The sequence below is a fragment of the Labrus bergylta genome, chromosome 1, assembly GCF_963930695.1.
Source record: "Labrus bergylta chromosome 1, fLabBer1.1, whole genome shotgun sequence".
NCBI lineage: Eukaryota > Metazoa > Chordata > Actinopteri > Labriformes > Labridae > Labrus > Labrus bergylta.
In genome coordinates, this window is record NC_089195.1 from 8,179,926 (window position 1) to 8,200,566 (window position 20,641).

At 42.9% G+C, this 20,641-nt stretch overlaps 2 protein-coding genes across 5 annotated transcripts in view; one reads left to right on the top strand and one right to left on the bottom strand.

The window, feature by feature from the left end:
- pkd1a (polycystic kidney disease 1a) overlaps nucleotides 1–11,201 on the top strand; it is a 76,079-nt gene extending 64,878 nt beyond the window's left edge. Inside the window, exons 50-56 of the mRNA XM_065952880.1 lie at nucleotides 70–172; nucleotides 303–428; nucleotides 1,673–1,844; nucleotides 3,582–3,872; nucleotides 5,073–5,207; nucleotides 7,064–7,390; nucleotides 7,523–11,201. Of these exons, the coding sequence (XP_065808952.1) occupies nucleotides 70–172; nucleotides 303–428; nucleotides 1,673–1,844; nucleotides 3,582–3,872; nucleotides 5,073–5,207; nucleotides 7,064–7,390; nucleotides 7,523–8,593 (2,225 nt within the window). The 3' untranslated portion in view covers nucleotides 8,594–11,201. The remainder of the gene's footprint in view (nucleotides 1–69; nucleotides 173–302; nucleotides 429–1,672; nucleotides 1,845–3,581; nucleotides 3,873–5,072; nucleotides 5,208–7,063; nucleotides 7,391–7,522) is intronic.
- A 65-nt stretch (nucleotides 11,202–11,266) lies between these two features.
- The window catches only part of tsc2 (TSC complex subunit 2), a 29,886-nt gene continuing 20,511 nt past the window's right edge, over nucleotides 11,267–20,641 (bottom strand). For 3 of the 4 annotated variants that reach the window (XM_065952899.1, XM_065952908.1, XM_065952894.1), the window contains 15 exons: nucleotides 20,448–20,606; nucleotides 19,426–19,538; nucleotides 19,060–19,302; nucleotides 18,153–18,401; nucleotides 17,487–17,576; nucleotides 15,891–16,048; nucleotides 14,448–15,109; nucleotides 13,968–14,046; nucleotides 13,798–13,884; nucleotides 13,520–13,706; nucleotides 13,277–13,416; nucleotides 12,306–12,384; nucleotides 12,128–12,219; nucleotides 11,927–12,025; nucleotides 11,267–11,818 (listed from right to left, as the gene is read on the bottom strand). In XM_065952899.1, the coding sequence (XP_065808971.1) occupies nucleotides 11,651–11,818; nucleotides 11,927–12,025; nucleotides 12,128–12,219; nucleotides 12,306–12,384; nucleotides 13,277–13,416; nucleotides 13,520–13,706; nucleotides 13,798–13,884; nucleotides 13,968–14,046; nucleotides 14,448–15,109; nucleotides 15,891–16,048; nucleotides 17,487–17,576; nucleotides 18,153–18,401; nucleotides 19,060–19,302; nucleotides 19,426–19,538; nucleotides 20,448–20,606 (2,605 nt within the window). In that variant the 3' untranslated portion in view covers nucleotides 11,267–11,650. The remainder of the gene's footprint in view (nucleotides 11,819–11,926; nucleotides 12,026–12,127; nucleotides 12,220–12,305; nucleotides 12,385–13,276; nucleotides 13,417–13,519; nucleotides 13,707–13,797; nucleotides 13,885–13,967; nucleotides 14,047–14,447; nucleotides 15,110–15,890; nucleotides 16,049–17,486; nucleotides 17,577–18,152; nucleotides 18,402–19,059; nucleotides 19,303–19,425; nucleotides 19,539–20,447; nucleotides 20,607–20,641) is intronic. The other variant, XM_065952901.1, reaches the window with a different exon arrangement.

Below are 20,641 nucleotides of genomic sequence, written 5' to 3' on the forward strand. Positions count from 1 at the left end.
TCACCATGTCATTACATTTAATGAACCTACACAACTTTGAACTTTGGTTTTGTTGAAACTCTTTTCTAGATACTCTTGGTTCCTGGGCAGGAGAGAGTGATCAGGGAAAGGAACAATCTCTGAGTCAAGGCGCTGAGAACGTGTCTGCTTTTGGAGCTAACAATACAAAATGGTAAGGAGACATTTCACTTAGCTGTAAGCTAACTTTCAGGTCAGTTTCAGCATCTGTTCAACATCTGGTCTTCAATGTGTCAATGTTCTCTCTCTCTCTCCACTGTGCCCCCTCTCGCTTGTCTTTCCAGGGGGTGGCGTTTGGATCCCATCAGTGTGTATAACAGCGGAGATGTGGTTCAACAGCTGAACAGAAGCCTGGAGGAGGCCTCGTCCTCCTTACAGCAGCTGCAGCAGCTGCACTGGCTCGACTACAGGTAGTTCTTGCCAGATAGATTATACATCATCAAGGCAATATCAACATATATCAAAACTTTTATGTTGTTTTTTATGTTTTAAAAAAAGGAGTTTGCTGACTGGCTTGAATGAAGGGGCCAGATGTGATCAAATGTGTGCATGCAGTTTCACAATGATCGGCATAAAACAGCACCAGGCATTCTTGTGGATTAATAATAATGTGTAATTCATCTCCCAGCTTGCAGTCATTGAAAAGTTGCAGATGAAAACAATTAATATTAAAATAAAACATTAAAAACAATCCAGCGAAGAATGTGGGAGGAATGTTCACTATCCAACATTGTTCTGAGGACACGGACGCCAAAGACAAAGTTAATCCTGTTAATACCAATAAAGTATCAGATCACACATGTGCAGAGGGGAGCAGCTGAATGTGTGTTCAAAAATGACTGGTGGAGGTCTGTTACTTCACTGTGTCGTTAGTACAGAACTATTTAGTTATTTAATCTCTTTGAAATATAACACTCAGTTTAATAGAGCCCTTTTTTCAACCTGGTCACATAACACACACTAAAGAGGCAACGATTTGAACAGAAAACAACAACAACAAAACAAAAGGATAAAAATACCAGAGCAAAAAGGATGGGAGGCTGAAATGATAGAACTAGATTTTGTGAAATGGTGGTGTTTGTCAGAGGCAGGGGCGTGTCCAGAGGGGTGGCATGGGCCCCCCTTGAAATGTGATTGGCCACCCCAGAGAGTTTGCATGCAAATGATTCAGTACTTTAAATTGTGAATTTGCACATGTTTGTTTTTGTGTCCCAAAATTAACAAGCTGAGAAGATGCATATGTTGCCAAATTGCGTTACTTACAAGTACATGTCATTAGCGGGGATAGAAAGGGTAAACAAAAACAAATTCATTGGCGTTTGTGTGTGAACACAAACTTCCTGCCACCCCTGCATAAGTCAGTGCCCCAGATGGGCCACTCCAGTCCAAAAAGTCTGGACCCGCTCCTGGTCAGAGGCCCTCATTCCTGGAACCAATAACTAGCTTGTTGTGCTAATTCTAGCGTACGCTCATAGACCTGTATGGCTCATATGTTGATTAATGTGGACTGTCTCAATACAATAAATTCAATAAATGAATCGAGATTAAATATTTGAACACTGGTTCACTAAGAGAGAGGTTACCAACAAAGGAAGTGATTGTGTATAATATCTTGACTCCTGATCTGATCGTTATTTTCTGTGTCTTTTCAAAGGACTCGCGCTCTGTTTGTGGAGTTCTCACTCTACAACGTCAACACAAACCTCCTGGCTGTCTTCTCCTTCCTGTTTGAGTTCCCTGTTTCTGAGCGTGCTCAGTCCAGCTTTGACCTCTTTGTCATCAGTTTGTGGCCAATCACAGGCCTGGACCTGCAGCTCCTTCTTATGGTAATAATAACCCCCACACACACACACACACACACACACACACACACACACACACACACACACACACACACACACACACACACAAGATTCATGTAGATGATGATCTCTGCATTAAACCACTTCAAATATGCATGTGGCACCTGTAAATATCATGTTGAAGAAATGAGAACACATTCTATTGCTTTAGGATGTAAACAAGTGGCCCATGTGTAGTTTGTTTTGTATTACATGACTGGAATTACTACTTCCCTTGTGTTCACTTGAAGAATGGTAAACATTTTGATAGCTTCAACATCATTCAGAATGTGATCTTGTTTTTTTACACATACTGTCAGGCAGGCGAGAAAGTTTCAGTCATTTACTTGCAGAGAGAGGGGCGCTGTGCTGCTTATTGACTCCGAGCTCCTTTCACAGAAAACAATGCCAGCTTCCTTCCTTACTTACTTACTTACTTACTTGCTTACTTATCAGTTACTGCTGCCGAGTTCTGCATCGCGGTGACATCAAAGCTGGCTACAGCCTTCATTTCAAATACACACAGAAACAAGGCTGTTGGGGGGGGGGGGGGGGGGGTTGTTTCTTTTGTAAATGTTCAATGATGAAACCGTGAGACAGACTGTGGATTATTTTAGAATATATTCGGCCGAGGTCAGACAACAGCAACAGAACACACATGGCTGACAAACGTTTGTTACCAGTCTTGCTTATATTTTACTTGAAGCTGTCAGACATGTTCATTTCTTCAGCCTCAGCAAATCATATTTCCTTTTCTGCTCACAGCACTTGGCTCCTCTCTAAATATAGATCTGCTGCTATGAGGTGTCTTACACACACACACATATATATTTAATATATACACAGACCTAAAACAAGAATTACAAAAATATCATAAAGCACGCACATCCGACAAACTAAAGTGCTGAGTGCTGAACAGAAAAACATCCAAAAGTAGAAATAATAGTCCTCACACCAGAAGTTGCTCCAATTAAATTTAATTCAATGGAAAAATTGCCACCTGTAACCTTTCGGGGTCCTCGCCCTTCATTAGACATGATCTCAAAAAAATATATTACAATTGTTTTGACAAAAGAATTCATGTTTCATGACAGCCCCATAAAATACCTTTTATCTCTGTCAATAAAAGATGTATTTTTTTGTGCATCATGTCTGATGAAGAGCGAGGGCCCGAAACAGGTGGCAATTTTTCCATTCAATTTAATGTAATTGGAGCAGCTTCTGGTGTGCGGACTATTCTTTCAACTAAAAGAAAAATGACCCTGAGAGGGTATTAAAATAATATACTCACAAAATTACTCAGGAGGAATGATTTCATGAAAATATGTACGAACAAAGATGCTAATTGAAAGTGAATGATACTTGCACAGCCTGCAAATGAACACATGATTCTCCACTGTTGATCTTAAACAGGTTGAGTTTAGGCTCAACACAAACATGAGCACAGATACGTAGAATTGAAGAAAGTATCATCACACATTTTAGCCTGTCGATGAAATTGTCCTTATTTCACCAAGCAGCTTTTGACCCACTTTCTTTTTTATCGTTATCCATGATTCACAAAGGTCACCTCCCCAGATCAGAAAAATCCACAACTCCAGATTTATCTAGAAGAATCACGTTTATGCAAGAAAAGCTTTACACAAACCTACTGTTGAATCCTTCTCCTATTTTTTTAAGTGACATTAAAGGGACTTAACATTCTCGTTTCCTGTCTCTCAGACCATCCTCATGGCGCTGGTCTTGTACTTCTTGGTTCGGGGGATCTTGGGCTTCCTCAGAGAAGGCCATGTGTACTTGTTCTCAGCCTGGAGGCTCTTGGGCATCTGCAAACTGACTCTGGCGGCATCTGTGTGCGGCCTACACCTGAGCCGCTGCACCATGGCATCGCAGCAGTGGGCGTCCTACCTGAAGCACCCACGGGACGCCTTCACAGACTTCTACCCTCTGGCCCGACAGAGTCAGATGTACACCGTCATGTCTGCATTGCTGTTGTTCATCCTCGTGCTCAAGGTGAGAGAGAAAGTCCAGACGTTGGCCCTCATGTTTTTAAGTTCTTCTAATCAGCGAGGGCAGAAATGTAATTAAAGGTGACCTCTGGAGTGGTCGTGTTAACAAACTCATCGTTACTTATGTGCGTCGTTCGTTCTGCAGCTGTTTCATTCTTCATAACACATGTGCAAAGCTGTTTAGAGATTTGAAACTCATTTTGTATCGGTATATCAGCCGCCACTGTTGAAAAAATGATCAGTCTACTCAGCAAAACTCATGTGGAGCTGTACTATAGATACAAACAGCACATCAGTGCACTGCAGGCTGAAGAACACGTGTGGTGAACCGAAGTAGTGCCAAAATAAAGTCGCTTGCTGACAGTGCTGAGAATTCCCATAAATTAACCGTGATTTTTATTTTTTTGACGTGGTGCAAACAACCCCTGTCTGCATAGCCGTCACTCCAGCCGGTCTCTCCTTAAAGGGTACCAGCTGACCAGCGTCTCCTGTGGCTTTTACAATTACTATTGACAAATAACGCATCCCCACTTTAAAACACATAACCATCCCTTTAAGGGCTCCGTACTGAAGTGAGGAACAAACTATGCCCGCCCATCACACATGCTCAAATGCAACTATTTTTTTTTTATTCCATTACAATAAACAACAACATTTTGATTAGGGGTCTTCTTCAGGTCATCATTTTTTAATGTGTCTCTGGTCAAAATGTTCTAATTGTGATTTGATAAAAACGCTTTGAGGCATTTGAGCGAGTGTGTCTGCCCTGCTCCTACGTGATGTATGTATGACCTTCGCCCTCTACTCCTACAGAACTGACCAACAGTTTCAAAAGCTTCAGGTTTTAAATTTGAAACAATACATTTTAAAAAGTAAAGCTTACACGTTGCAGGTTTGGACTTTTCATGGGACCTGTCTCAATGAGGAAAATAAACAAAGATTAAAGCCTAATCCGAACAAAGAATGACTTCCTGGTTCAGTGTTTTTCACTTTTCACTTTGTCACTGAACCAGTGTCAGTACCTGTTGAAAAACAAATAACTGAAGACTTTAAAAACGATGTTTGTCTTCATAACAAATGATTTCATATGATCAAGTTGTTATTACTATGAGGTTGATAACAAAATCAGTGCACTATCCTGATATCACGTTTGTACCTTCTTTCTTTCTTCTTCTCTCTCTTCCTTTCTCTGTGGTTCATCCAGGCCTCCCACCAGTTGCGGTTCCTCAGAGAGTGGGCCGTGTTTGGCAGAGCTCTGCGCTGCTCGGTCTGGGAGCTGCTGGGAGTCGCCCTGGCGTTACTGCTGTTGGTGCTGGCTTTCTCACACACAGGACACCTGGTCAGACTTTTCCCTTTACTATTCCTTCTGTTTTCTTCTCGCTTCTCCTCTAACACGCACACACACACACACACACACACAGGCGCACACACACTTAACAAAACCCTTACACAACACACAGACAGAACATGAACATTATATAAGATTTACTATAAAATACTATAAAAGTCTGCCAAGCCACATGTTTGTTCACTTGTAATGCATAGCTAAATTTTCATGCCTTCAGTCCTTTCTGTAGAAACCTTCACTTTAGCACAGAGAGCATAGCACAGCTTCATCGTCATTGTTAGAAAGAACTATAAAAGCAGCATCACTGCCTCCACTATGCTGCCAAACAGCACGGTCAAGGAAAAACAGAATAAAATAAAATAAATGGTTTGAGTCACTCAGAGTAAAGCCTAAGGTACAGCTGGTGTTAACATGTGTTGAGCACAGATGTGAATCAGTTCAGACCACATTCAGACTTGGTCTTGGTTGCATACCAGCATGCGCTTTTCATTCACAAAACAAAATACAGGATAAATCACGTCCAAAGACCATCTGGCACAAGAACAGGGATGAGAGATGTGACGCCCTTCCAGTACAGCACAGTATTAAGTGTGTATATCATCATCATCATCTTCATCATCATTTATTTATTTATTTAAATCCTCGGAACACTGAGGGAGTGTTACGCCCCAAATCGACCCAATAAAAAACACCATAGACCTCACCAAAGTAAAAACAAAGGGATTTATTGTGAACAGAAAGACTAAATCATTAAACCAAGATCAACTCAAATACTAATTTAACTAAACACATCAACACACAATCCCTGGCTGAGGGGCACAGCAGTCCTAACTCGTAAAGCCTCTCCTCCTCAACTCAGCACTGGGCTATAAAGCACTGAGGCCAGGGGCGACTCGCTGTGCGATCAGTAACTTCACAGAGGCTGGAAACAGAAGGGGAAAAGGAACAAACAGCACAGGGAACAACATACAGCCATAACAGGGAGAACCCTCAATTGCAATGAAGCCAAGGTACAGACAACAATAGAGAAGAGGCATGATACACACATATACATGAACACAAACAACAAGAGAAAGCAAGTATAAAACAGGAAGTTCATATACAGTAAAACAGTTAAAAAGGCGAGAAACTAAAATGAAAAAGATGAAAAATAGTAAAGAAAAACAATCAATATTTTCAGCGTTATTTATGTGGTTATCTTAAAATGTTTTAAAGCAAATTCAAAGTGTTTGGTTTGTTAAAGAACACAAATCAAGTCTGTTTGTCTATTTAACAGAGACTCCTGTCTGCAGTGTAATTTCAAACACTTCACTGACGGATTACAGATCTGTGGAGAAACATTTTAGTTCTTTTTATATGGTCGACTTTATGTCAACGCGATACATCTTCTATTATTTGATGTGATTTATTGTTTCTTTTGAATGTCACAACTTGAGATTGATTGTTCATCACTTTCTTCCAATTAAAAACACTGACAGTTATCAAGTCTATCTCTATTTCCAAACAAATATTCAAACATTTTCATCAAATTAAGTATGTTTCTGCTTTTGTTTGTCATGACTCAATTTTTAAAATTGATTTAAAAAAAAAAAAATACATTTACATACTAAGCATACAAGAAAAAGTTGAAGTGTTGGAGAGACCAGTAGTCATCCAGGTGGGACGCCAGGTGGGACGCCTGAATGACTACCGCCCACTCTTTAATCTAACATATAAGTATAAGCATAGATATACTCTAATGTGTTGGAATTTTCTTTTTCTTGTCTTGTGTTAACTGTTTCCGACTTGTCTTATGCTCCTTATGTGGTAAAATGTTTAACCTTTTCATCCTATCTTCTCCTCTTCAGCTCTTCCACTCTGTATTGGACGGCTACGGCAGTGTGAGCTCTGCCAGTCAGTCCCTGTTGGGTGCTGGTGGACGTGGTCTTCTGTCATGGCGTCCCACCTGGATGACTACCGGTCCCTCCAACACTGTGACCTCATTGATGTTCCATGCCAGCTTTGCCATACTTCGGCTGGTGTTGCTTTGGTTGCTCACATCTGTGTTGCTGAGGAACTACCGCCGTGCAAGAGCGGAGCTGTACCGTCCCGCCGGGGATCTCCAAGACTATGAGATGGTTGAGCTGTTCCTGCGACGGCTCAAAATGTGGATGGGGCTCAGCAGGGCCAAGGAGGTACATTTGAGTCATAGCGAAAACCGTTAATACTTTCACACTTTGCTATCTGACCATGATTTTATAGAGAAAAAAATGGGTTGCTTTCACAGTATTCACCTCATTTCTTCATTTGTCCTTCATCCTCTTTAGTTTCGTCATAAGGTGCGTTTTGAGGGCATGGAGTTACCACCATCTCGTTCGTCTTCTACCAGCGATTGTAAGTCCCTGTGCCTGCCACCACTGGACCGTCCTGACTCCCCTTCCACCCCAGACAGCGTTGATGGAGGTTCTGAGGCCTCGTGGCGCCCTACTTCTTCTAGCCCCTGCAGCCTGACAGAAGCCCCTGGAATCGGCCTGGGACTCGGGCTGGGCCTCGGTTTGGGGCTTGGCCCAGGAGTGGTGATGGGAAGTACCAGCTGGAGGGAGAGAGCTGAGACCGAAGCCTCTCTGAGGAGGCTCCTTCCTACCCTGGACGCCCTTCTGCAACAGCTTGACCGTGTCACTATTGCCACCGAGGATCTTTACCACGTGGAGTGTAAAATGGAGCGATCCCAGAGAAAAAAGAGGAGTAGAGGGCGGGAGAAGGGAGATGGTGGTGGTCAGGGAGGGAGAAGTGAGGCAGGGCATAGAGCAAAAGGAGAGGAGAAGGACGCTACTGGATGGCGAGATCGAAAAACTGGCAAAGAAAAACAAAAAGGGAGCAAAAAGGGGAAAAAGACAGATAAAAGTGAACTTAGAAAAGACTGTGGAAACACCTCTGCTAACCCCAAAAAGACTACAGAAGCCACACATGCTCCCCTTATAAAGCCTCAACCTTCCCCTGCTACTACACAAACCCCTGCTCCTCAATCATCAACCAAACCTTTAGCTAGTGCACCTCCGCCTACACCAGTCAAAGATAAATCTGCCTCTGGCTTTTCCTCTCCCGTTTCATCAGCGAACACTCCCCCTTCACGTGTCCCACTACCCAAAACACCCACCGCACCTCCATGCACTCCTGCACCAACCTCTTCTTCTTTTTCTACCCCTGCCCCTACGCCAGTAGGTGGGGATTGGGACCCGCCCACGGAGAGAGAGACCTTCCCTTCCTCCAGCCTGTTCAACCACCCAGCTCACACAACCACAATACCTACACGCAAGCGAAAACGCAAACCCCCACCCCTCAAAAACAAGGTGCATCCCAATCTAGACAGGCAGGGCCCTGGACACCCAAAACCTTGAGGACTCTGAACAGAGGAAAAATAAGGCGGAGAAAATGTATTAAAGAGTAAATGCTGAGTTAAGGACATAAGGAAGACGGGGGCAGCAGGTTTTGCCCCCATTTCCTGATATGAAAGATATAAAAAAAAGCAGTAACATAAAACTATGCAGGTTTATAAGCAGTGTTCTGACCAATACCAGTTCAGTTCTCTCTGAAACAAGGTGCAGGTCACCAGATGGTAACTAGATTGGTTTTGGTCAGGCAAGTAAGGGCCTACAACGAAAACCAGGAACTATTCCTTAATATCTTTTCCGTAGACTAAAACTGATCCCATGTGACCCTGGTGGTCTTGTGGGGTCACTGACAGGAGCACATGCACGTGCTCACCAGAGGACCAAACCAACTGAAATGCAGACAATGCAATCAGTCTTTTTTTTTTTTTTTTATCCCAGAAGAAGAATTGTGTTGATATCTCAGTTATGTTGTCTGTCTACATATTTTTATATTTTGGTCACCATGGGTACTCGTGACCTGTCTGAAAACAGTCATGTTTTTATAACCCACACTGCAAAAACTCAAATCTTTCATCTAATTTTTACTCAAAAACATTCACAGAAAAAAATAAGGCCTGAAGTAACATTATCTGCCAGTGCAGATTAGTGTCTAGAAGGGAGATGTACCATCTAAATGAACACATCTCACTTCAAGGCACAAACCAAGTCAAATGAGTTAGCTGCACTGGCAGATTATTTGATTTATTGTAAGCAATTTAGACCTTGTTTTTTTTGCTTATTATATCTTGAAATTAGATTTATCTGGACTTGTCAGGTGAATGCGGCTTGTATTAAGTGTAATAAAATATTTTAAAAGTAGAAATTAGACAAATGCTCTTGCTAAGATTGGAGTTTTTGCAGTGCATAGATATACGCACATGCAGGTACACACATGCATAGACATAACACTGTAGGCACAGATGGGCTCATTGTATTGTACCTGCTGAGGTGCAGGAGCGAACATCATGAAGTATGCAAATACACACATAGGGTTGTTGATGATCCTAGCAGCCAGGTATTCAGGGTGCATATATTACCATCCTCAAACGAAACATCTACAGATGAAGGGGAGTAAAAAAAAAAAAAAGATAAGAAGTTGTAACATGTGGTTGAAGTGCAGAAAAAGAAAGCGCAGGAGTGTCTGCAGGAAAACGGACAGAAGATTAGAAATAAGAAAAAGGGAAGTTTAGTTGGAAGCAGGTAGGAAGTGCCTTCACTTACGACATGAACATGTATGCAAGTTTTCCCATCATGAAGCTATAATGACTCCAAGTCTGATGATCTTTTGAAAATATATATTTTTTGTATTTGTTGTGTTGATAAGGTTGTAATGTAAAAGCACTTTTGTTCTGGTGTAAATTGTTTTGTTTTTTGGTGAGGCGTGGTGCAAAGTAATAAGCTTGGTGTCTTACACCGCTAGAGAGAGCTTCACTCATACTGTATCTTAACTATAAACGTTGCCAAAGCTTCTGCGTCCTTCATGCATTCTGAGTGTTACCATGCCATGAAATTCATTCATTCGTTTTGTACTTAGCACTTTATTTCCTAATGGTATGATATCCAATGCCATATTTAACTCCCATGTGTCAAGTGTTCATATCATATGTTAACAGCTACATAATAGAAATGTTTTTGAAGTATTATCAAGGTGTTACGGCCGTCGCTAGCAGTTGTATTTTTTTTTCTTGGTCGATTTAATCTTACTGTGTTTTTTTCCCCCAAACGTCTTATTTTGATTAACATATGTACTTCCTGTGTTTAGTGGGCAGATCTCAGGGAATCCACCCCCTTTCCCCCCAAAACCCCGTAAAGACATCCAGGATCACCAAAACTGGGGGTTTAAAATGTTCTTAGGAATTCAATGATTCATCTTGTGTTCAAATTCTCCCAGACTTCATGTTCGCCCTTCTCTCAGCCAAAAACTGGACGGAGTAAAACTTTCCTAAAACAAAAGCAGAATGCTGCAGGTACTAACGAGCATGCCGAAGTGTGTTTTAGGCTTTTTGTCCTTTCAAATCCAAACATTGAATCATGACTTCTATCTTTTCCTGCCCGATGAGTTGCATGGGCTGTGACGCGTCAGGATTTCCTGAAAATAAATGGAAACCGATATTTCATCTGTAGGTGTACATTTCTGTATATGTTGGTGCTTTGTGGTGTATTTATATTTTTTTGCTTTTCATGATCAGTATTGTTTATGTGCTGCAGAAGCATATGCATAGGTCAAGCACTGGTGTTACCAACCCCAAAGATTTCCATTTCTCCACTCTAACTTAAACTTTACAGCCAAAGCGCTTCACACATTTCATTCATGCTTTACTAGACTTCATACTCCTGCTGTGTGTAACAACACGGTGCCAAAGTCCAGCTTCCTGTCTCTTTCCTGATGCTTTTTGTTTAAATTGTGTTACAAATGCATTGTTGAGTGTTTGTCTTCGCTCTTCTTTGTATCTCAAATATGTATTTTGCAGTTGTAGCACTTCTCCTGCTTTTGCACTTGACAAAGTCAAATAAAGAGTTTGACAGCTGAACTGTGCATAATAAAATGGTTTGGGTGTCCGATTCTAAAATCCAATACTTTGTTATGATTCTCCTGCATGTTGATTGTTTTAACATGAAGTGATCTCACCGAGAGCTGAATCCAAACATCAATCCTTTTTATTGCACACATGTATTTACATACAAACACATCCTGCTCTCAAATGTAGTGTGTGTACAACTTTGCTCATCTCATGTTGCACATCAGAAACATTACGATTAGTTCTCAAAAGTGCAAAGCATTAGCGTTTCAAAAGTTTTGAAAAATATGCAGAAATTAGTCTTTGCATATCAATACTTCGTCACAAAATATGCCTTTGTAATACCTCCTCATTCTTCCAATACAAAGTACCAATCTGTTCAACTTCTCAAAATCAGTGTGTCCTCCTGAATTCTTCCACGCCAAGAGGTGAAAATACAGTCACCTCAGCTCTAAGGCAGGTGTGCACGTGCGCGTGTGTGTGTTTACCAGGACAACAAATGTAATCAAACAAAATCAGTGAAATCATCCACTGTTGATACAAGTCTTTTCCTCTGCCCTGAGGCCTCGGGGTTTGCTGCTTGAGTGCTCTGCTGAAATGACTTGTTCTGCTGAGTGTGTCCTTGAGTCAGCGAGATGCCGGGCGTCGAACGAGACTGAATGTCCTCCTGAGCCTGAGCAGGAGCAGAGAGATGGCAAGGTGGATTAGATTCACGAGAGGAAATCAATGTGAGTTAAAGTAGTGTGGCCAAAAGAACTCTTTTCTTTGTGATGCTTCTTACCCTGGTCCGGATCCTCTTAATGTGTCGTAATCTCGCTAACCACTTAGAGGCATAAGCATCTGAAGGGTTGGCTCTGTACTGGTGCACCAAAGAGGCCATCTGCAAGTCACACAAAGAACAGTTAAGTATGTGTATGAGAGTGTGTGTGTGTGTGTGTGTGTGTGTGTGTGTGTGTGTGTGAGGCATAAGAAAGAGACTTACATTCGCATGCAGAGCCATTTGTCTGACTAAAAGAGGAAGGTTGCGGTCGGAGACAATTTTTGCCACGGTTGTGTCCACCAACCCCTCCAGGTCTGAAAAGAAAAGCAAGAGAAGTTTTAATGAAGAATATTAAAGAAAACGCTGACAAAGAAAAGAGATAAGACAGTGATCAGCTCACCTTTGCGGCACTGGAGGGTGACCAGGTTGCATTCAAAGTCGAGAGGTTTTATGATGACTTCTACAAAGTTGAACTGACCCTAACGGGAGGAAAAAAAAGTCAGACATTTTAATGACCCAATTAGTAAAAAGTTTGGATGCTGAGTTTGAAACAAACTGGATGTGTTCATTAGCAAAACATTGAAACACAATATAAACATGAAAGCTGAACAAAGACAACACCTTGGTAAAATTGGAAATGGACTTGAGCTTGTATAGCGCTTTACTAGTATTCTGACTACTCAAAGTGCTTTTACACCCGCAGGTCACACCTACACATTCACACCTACACATTCACACACTGAAGACAGAGGCTGCTGTGTAAAGTGACTATCAGAAATAACTAATCCCATTACACATTCATATGCCGCTGACGACGCTGCGGGAGTCAAAATGTCACTTTGTGTTTGATGTCCTGGATGCTTCATTCCCTGGCTTTAAGAGGAGAGGGACCATCCAGCTTGTTATCAGTGAGTGCACATGAGTAACCTTTGTGAAAGCACCATTACTGCTGAACCATTCACAGGTTTCTGAGCAACAATAACTGCCAAACAGATAACTTTTTTTTCAAGGACGGCCTTGCTTATTACAATGCCAAACAACATTCTGCATTCAGTACAACAAAATACGGTGATGAACTGGCCTTGATGCAGTCCTGACTTGGCGCCCACTGAAAATGTTTGGAGCATTATGCAGCTCAACAAATAAGACAAAGGAGACCCTGAACAATTGAACAGCTGAAATCTTACATAAAGCAACAATAGTCAAACATTCCTCTTTTCAAAATGACACAATTTCTTCTCCTCAATTTGCTAAAGTACAAAGTGCTGCTGGCATCAAATTCAAAATGGCCACATCATTTTCATTCAACTTCACAGTTCAATTCAATATATACTGCAGATTTGAGAAACTTATGAAAAGGTGTGTGTGTACCTTTATGGTGCCCAGTTTGTACTCCTCTCCAGAGTCGTTGTATACAACCATGACAAAATCGTTGCCAATGTGACGCTTCTTGTTGCAGCAGCCTTTGTCGCTCTCTCTGTTTGGCATCAGTGTGGCTATGTGAAAGATAGCTGCACAGACAGGATGGGATCAGACATAAGCAGGCTGGCCGTGTGACACAAATGACCATAAATGTAATCTCCTTCGTTGTCTCACACACACACACGTGCTCACCCTGCATGATGTCGTCATGCCAGCAGTAGGTGAACTCTCCATCGTCACCGTACTGATCAAGCCCTCCGAGGAAGATCTGGTCGGGGTCACAGTCTTTCAGGTGGATTAATTTGCCCAGGCCTGTTAAGAAGGCGGCGTAGCGGTTCGAGCCGTATTCATTTGACAGAATGGCAACTTCGTTGTTAACCTGAGAAGAGAGGAGAGGATTGAACTGTGAAGGCAGAGTATGGATGTGAGTAATAACATTCAGGCTGTAAATCAATCAGCTGTCTTCTCACCTGACTGGCTCCTACAAACACAACTCCGATCTTATGGGTGTCATATGGAGGCATCTGGTCCAGAACCTTCACAGCACGGTCAATTACCTACAACGAAGGTTAAACACTGTCAACAACACTTCTATATGAACGGGGACATATTTTCTGGATAGGCAGAGGAGGGAACTCACCTGAGTTTTGGGCAGCAGCAGAGGCTTGTTGGCTTCATTTCCAAAGAAGGGAGAGTGGTACAGCTGGAGGAAGACAAAGCTGGAGGAGACCAAAAAAGAAATGTAAAAGTCATAGAGATAATCATTCTTATCACTGGTGGTCTTGAAGGGGCATCGATATTCATTTCAGTCTGTTCTTTAACCAGCTAAAGGGGCAGAAAGACTGTTATCTATCTCAGGTTTTAGGAATCAGTTTTAATTTTTAATATTTTTCAAGTGCAGTAACACACAGATTCAAACCTCCTATTTCTGATCTTTCATCATTTCAAGTAATCCCTTGGTTTAAAAGTTGGATGTGATTAAACTGTTCTTCTTGGGCATGCTGCCACTTTGCATCAGAGAACTGGAGCAGAGAGTAGCTTGGTCACTTTTGCTGCTACATTGCATCATTTATTTGGCAGAGAGATGTGGCAGTAAGTTTCTGTGTTAACCTCAGAGTACCTGGGACTCAGTCCAGACATCTTCTCTGTGTTGCTCGGTCCAGGTCGACTGTGGTACGAGTCCCTCTCTGTCCTCCTCTCCCTCCTGGAGGAGGGCGCTGATACTGAGATGGTGTGACCCCGGGGACGATGGCCTCCACTTGGAGAGATGGGTCCAGGTTGCGCTGGTGCTGGAAACTCCAACCTCATCCTCGCTCCTGCTCCTCCTCCTCCTGCTCCTCCTCCTCCTCCTCCTCCTCCTCCTCCTCCTCCTCCACTTTGAGATGAAATGACTCCTGGGCCTTCACCCACTTGACTCTGACCTCCAAGGCTAGTCACATCCCCTGTGCTTCCCTCCACCTTCTCTTTCTCTGCATGAGGCTGCTGGGGCTGAGGCTGGGGCTTGCTGTCTAAAGGTGCTTTGGGCCATGATGCATCTCCCATCGTGATCTCGGACTCCATAGCGGCCTTGGAGAAGGCTTCAGGTAAGGTTTGGAGCTCAGGAGAGGAGCTGGACTTGTTGAGTCCATGACCCTGGGACTGAGGGTGGGCTTGGAAGGGAAGCTCGGGACCCTGGCTGCCTGGGGTGGAGGGTCCAGCAGTGGGCTGATCGATGGGAATCGCTCCTTCGCTCACTTCCTCCAGTGTCGACTTCTCATCGTCTTGACTGGAAGTGGAGGAGGACTGGGGAAATGTATTTTAAAAAAGGATGATAGATTTAAAATAAAGATACTGTTTTCTGTTTATGCATTTTTAGCAGAATACTTTATGGCTAAACATGGAAAACATCAGAACAGTTCTATAAGTGCAGAACAAACAGGAGCAGTGTGAGACAACAGGCTGCCAGGGAACAAATCTCATTATACATATTAACTGCTTTCATGGAGTGGAGGTGAATCTCTAACAGCTGAGAATCAAACAACAGGTGGCTGACATGCTGTGGTAAACACAAATCTTATTTTTCACAACTTGTAAGTGTTGGCAGAGAAACACTTAAAAAAACTGAAAGCTGAAAGCCGTGTGACTTTATATCTCTTGATGTTTATTTTTAACATGCTGCAGCACAGATGTTATTTTACAGAGGTGTGCTGATTGAGCAGCTGGTGACCGGAATCAACCGATTTTCAATTAGTTCGGCTGTGATTGATGACCAGCCGGTGGACTTGAGGCGCCCATCTGCGGGCTCGACTGAAACATTCAGAACCAGCACACGACTCGTTCATATGAGACAGCTGTCACTCTGTGTGTCACTGCGAACAAGGACTCCTGACTCTCTCTCTCTCGCCCTTATTATGAACATAAAATTGAATTTCCATTTAAGAATAGTGACAAATAGTTTTGTTTTGAGCTGCCAATTAAAATTCTCTAAAGAAAGAATCAGCAGATCAGACCTTAAAGTGTTACAAATCAGATCGTGCATTTTTGTTGAAGATTACAGTCAGCATTCGATTGCATAGCCACCTACCCTGCTGAGCGATCCAGGTGGCGGGATCTTTGTGAACTTGTCTGCAGACATGAAGATCGGATCAGACGTCATTGGTTCAAACTCTTCGCTCTCTAGCCAATCAGATGGGGTAGGTGCTGTGGTGACGCCTGAGCCCTCCTCCAGCACCACAACAGAGTCTACAGCAGGACACAGCAGCAAACACATGGGTTAAAGGTGGACACACCCAAACTGTTGTAACTTCACACACACACACACACACACACACACACACACACACACACACACACACACACACACACACACACACACACACACACACACACACACACACACACACACACACACACACACACACACACACACACACACACACACACACACACACACACACACACACACACACACACACACACACACACACACAGTTAGTATTCACAGGTGTAAGACTCCCAAACAAAGCTGTCAGTATTTATTTTGACATCAACACCTCGCACACTTTCTCTCCAACAGGACTAGGTCATTATGGTAAGATGAAACAGAATCAGATGTTTGTGTATCGATTAAGTAACTCAGGGGCAGCCAGGCAAACACACACCTATGCACATGAACAGACAACAACATCAAGACCTTCATTAAATCCAACCAACAAACACTGAGATCAAAGACGAAGGCGGATCAATGCAGCCAGCATCTATCCATTGCTGCTTCATCTACTTTTGATTTTTTGATTTTTCCATCCAGGCGCATGCATCTGCTTGATTGGTTATCTTGGCCCAAACACACAACAGCAGCCCAGACCAGGCCCCTCCAGTCCTGGATCGCCCCAATATCACGCCCCTGAAAACAGCAGCCTTGAAAGTTTCTTCATCGCCCTACTAGGTCTCCAGTAAGGCAAGGAAGAGAATTAGTTGGATGAGGTCTGGGCTTTCCTGTTGACAACATCAGGAGGTCAATGTTAAAAGGTCAACCTGGGAGTATATTTCTGCGAGTTAGAGAAGATGATTAGGAGGGAAGAATAAATCACTGGGATGACATAAAACAAATCATGATCCATCTTTAGGTGCCATTGGACTGATTGATCCAAGTGCAGGCACCCCTTCACCATCACTGGCAGAGGACCCTCCCTCTCTCTCTCCCTCCCTCCCTCTCTCCCTCCCTCCCTCTCGTTGTTAATAGAGGACTGAGGGGTAAAACAGAAATTCTGAATTCCTTCACTTGCACAATATTTAAATATAAAACAGCAGGTCTGCAGCACCACTGAGTTAGCCCTGTGAAGAAAATGGATATAACAAGCTTATTTATAATTCAAGTTATACCATGGTCTAGGTGAATACTCGATTCTGATTGGCTGAAGGATGTCATGCGGTTGTCCATTAACTTTTGAGCGTTGTTCATTAATTCCTAAAAGTTATTTTGGCCTTCAGTGATTATCCCCAATAAGTAAAATATGGACTCAATGGAGGCTTTATCGATTATCTACCACTGATTTAACTTTAGTTCAGCAGATGTGTGGCCTGCCATGTACCAATGTATTGTGCAAGTAAGAAGAAATACACTACACCAGGAGTTTTTTGGGAGGTGGGGTGGGGGGGGGGCACACGTGTTGGATGGTACCTGCCCAGGAAATGCTCCTGTGCAGCCTGCCAGGGGCCGGAGGGCCCGGGGGGGCAGAGCCCAAACCCAGGGACCAGAGAGAGTCACCGACTGCAGGCACGACGCCAGAAGACAGGTCGGTGGCACATGAGGCCACATAACACATCACGGACCAATCACAAACCATCATGGGGGGTAAAGAAGAAAAACAAGTGAACAAGAAAAAAAATGAACAGAAAGCAAATGGAAAGAAAAAAACCATGAACGAAAGAGAGGAAAAAAGATGATGTGAAGAGGTGAAGAAGCTAAATAACGAATAAAATAAGATAAACAGGAAGAAGTGGAGCCCCAGAGGAAGGAAGAACGAAAGAATTGGCCTCGCTGAAAAAGAGGCTTTCGCTCACAAACAGAAAAATAAAACTGCGTGTCAAATCAGTAAACTTTGACAATCACTGACCTGAGCAAATCTATGAAGGCCTATTGATCACCTTCAGGTTCAAACAGAATATTTAAAGGCATTTCGGCTCTCTGCTCAGCCCTTTAAAAAGACCCAAAGACAAGCAGCCAGGCGGACAGAAGAGAAGTATTCATGTGTGACTGAGTTACACTTTAAACATTTTCTTAGTCTTAAACAATAAAAATAACAGAATAAAAGTTTAATGCACTTTTTGATAGACAGTAACTCACCAGTATTTGAGCGCTGGATCAGGTGTGCCTTCCCTCCGACGTTGCTGTGTGTTTGGGTCAGGGGTTCAGAAACAGTGGCTGGTGCAGGAGCAGCGGTGCTAGCGGGTGCGCTGGCTGTCTGGATTGGAGGATCCTTCACACCCTCCATGGCCATGAGGACACTGGAGAGCTCCTGCAGCGGCATGTTGCCCAGCTCAGAGGAGAAGGGACTAGGTGGGTTCTCCAGACACATCAGCCAGCTAGTGTTACCTGTGATGACCGACAGAGAGACAAACGTGTTAGCTCACTAGTATACTGCGGGAAAAAACAACACGAGGGATTTCTGGATTCTGATTACATTAACCCTTTAACTACATATAAAGTTGAATAAAAAAGTATTTAGTATACTAGCTTACCCGCAATAAATTGATGATACACACCAGCTACTGACATCAGGTGTGTGCCATATTATTTGTCGGTCAGATGATGTTTGTCAGGCGGGTCGATATCGGCAGATACCGATGTTTAAACAATAACAGATCACATCCCCTGATCACTGAACTGGCTGCTGAAGCAGGTTTTTTCCCACAATAAAAGTTTTACAGTGTTTTTGTAATGTGTGCAGGGTAAGAGAGCCACTTGTTTTTCATCAGAAAACACTCCTCAAACATGTACAGGGCAAAATCGGCAGTGATAAGACACACTGTTTTGTAGTGCTTGTCAAGTTCGACACAAAATAAAAGTTCCTCAGAGGAGCTTTGAAGAAAACAGATATGGTCCTGTGTTGTTACTCATGAACCTAATAACATTCACAAAGCTAAACCTTTATAAACAATGAAACCAAAAAAACACTTGAGTGAGTTTCTTTTCCTTCAATTGTTGTTGTTGTTGTTGTTGTTGTTGTTGTTACTAAGTGCAGTTTACATACCAGATGGTCTCCGAATGAAGATCTCTGCCCAGCCCTGTGTGAGCATGGGGACAAACTCGGCCAGACTTGGGTTGTCCTTGAGAGGCTGAGGAGCAGACGGGGTGGCAGAGGCGGAGGAGGGAGGACCAAGACTGTCCAGGTTGGAACTTGAGGGGGGGGAGAGGGGAGCAGCTAGTTCCCCCTCAGAGGGGGACACCAGAGGACTCAGGCTCTGAGTAGGACCGGCACGTAGAGCGTGGCCACCTGGAACAAACACAGAAAGAATGTGTTGTTATGACTTTGCAGCCTACGCTATGTGACAGCTTATTTTTTTTATCAGAGATGTCGTCCAAAATAAAGAGTATTCTGAGGCTGAGTGTTTGTTACCTGACATGGAGCGGACTCGTATGCGTGTGGCTCTGTTGTGCTGCTGGCTTGACTGAGACTCCAGTTTGGCTGGAGCCTCTTTGGTAATCCGGGTGTGCAGTGATGGATCAGACCTGCAGAAGCATAGAAGGGATATGGTTATATATATGATATATGGTTATAAAGGAGCTGCAAAAAATTAAATAAGACTTTACAGCCATGTTACAATCAGACTCAGAATCAGAGTCAAGTTTATTGCCAAGTATGTTTACACATACAAGGAATTAAGCTAGTTAACAGCAGTACTCCTCCTGCCAGGGGACTTTGGTCAAATAAAATAAGCAGTAAAAAAACTAACATATAAAGCAATTTAATACTCAGGATGTTGATATGAGTGATGGAAAAAGTGTGCAGGAAGGCGCAGAAAGGGGTTAGGGTAAATGTCTATCTTATGATATAGAATTAAATACAGTGGCAATTAATGAATACAATTAATGACTACAGGCCTGATGAGGGTCTGTGTCAGTCGGGGCGTGGGGGGGGGGACCTGGAGCATCGTTAATGAGGCTGGCAGCAGAGGGTTAGACACTGTTCTAATGCCAGGTGGTTATTAGTGAGGTTGTATTTGAACCTGGTGATTCTTTCAGCTAAATTATTAAAGCAGCATGCCTACGTGCACAACTACAATAACAACATGTTGACGATTAGCAGGCTTAATGATCACTGGGTTAACATCATAACTAGCACTGACTCTCATACAGGCTAACATGTAAAGAATATCATAAATTGATGCAGCTTTGGTTGTAAACTAAAAGCTTAACTGTTCACGTGATGATGAAGGTAAATAAAAAGTAATTTATCAAAATGTATCCTCTCATGACTGTAGCATTTTTACATCATTAAATCTATAAATAATTGTTGATGAATTTCAGGTTGAACTTGAGTGGTGGACCAATCAACGGAGACGAACCTCGCCATGTGGCAAAAACTAGAAGGATTGTTTTGTCATTTATTGTGTGTGTGTGTGTGTGAGCCTGCATCACCTTGTCATTTCCCCTCCGCCTCCCAGCCGTTCGGCCATGTCCAGGCCCAGCAGCGCTTGGGTTCTGGCTCCACCGCTGGTTGTTATTGTCACCAGCTTGTTACCAACCAGCCAAGTCATACTGCGACCCCCTGCCAAAAGGAACTCTGCGATCGGAGACCTAATAGAAACAAATTCAATCATGACTCTCAATTC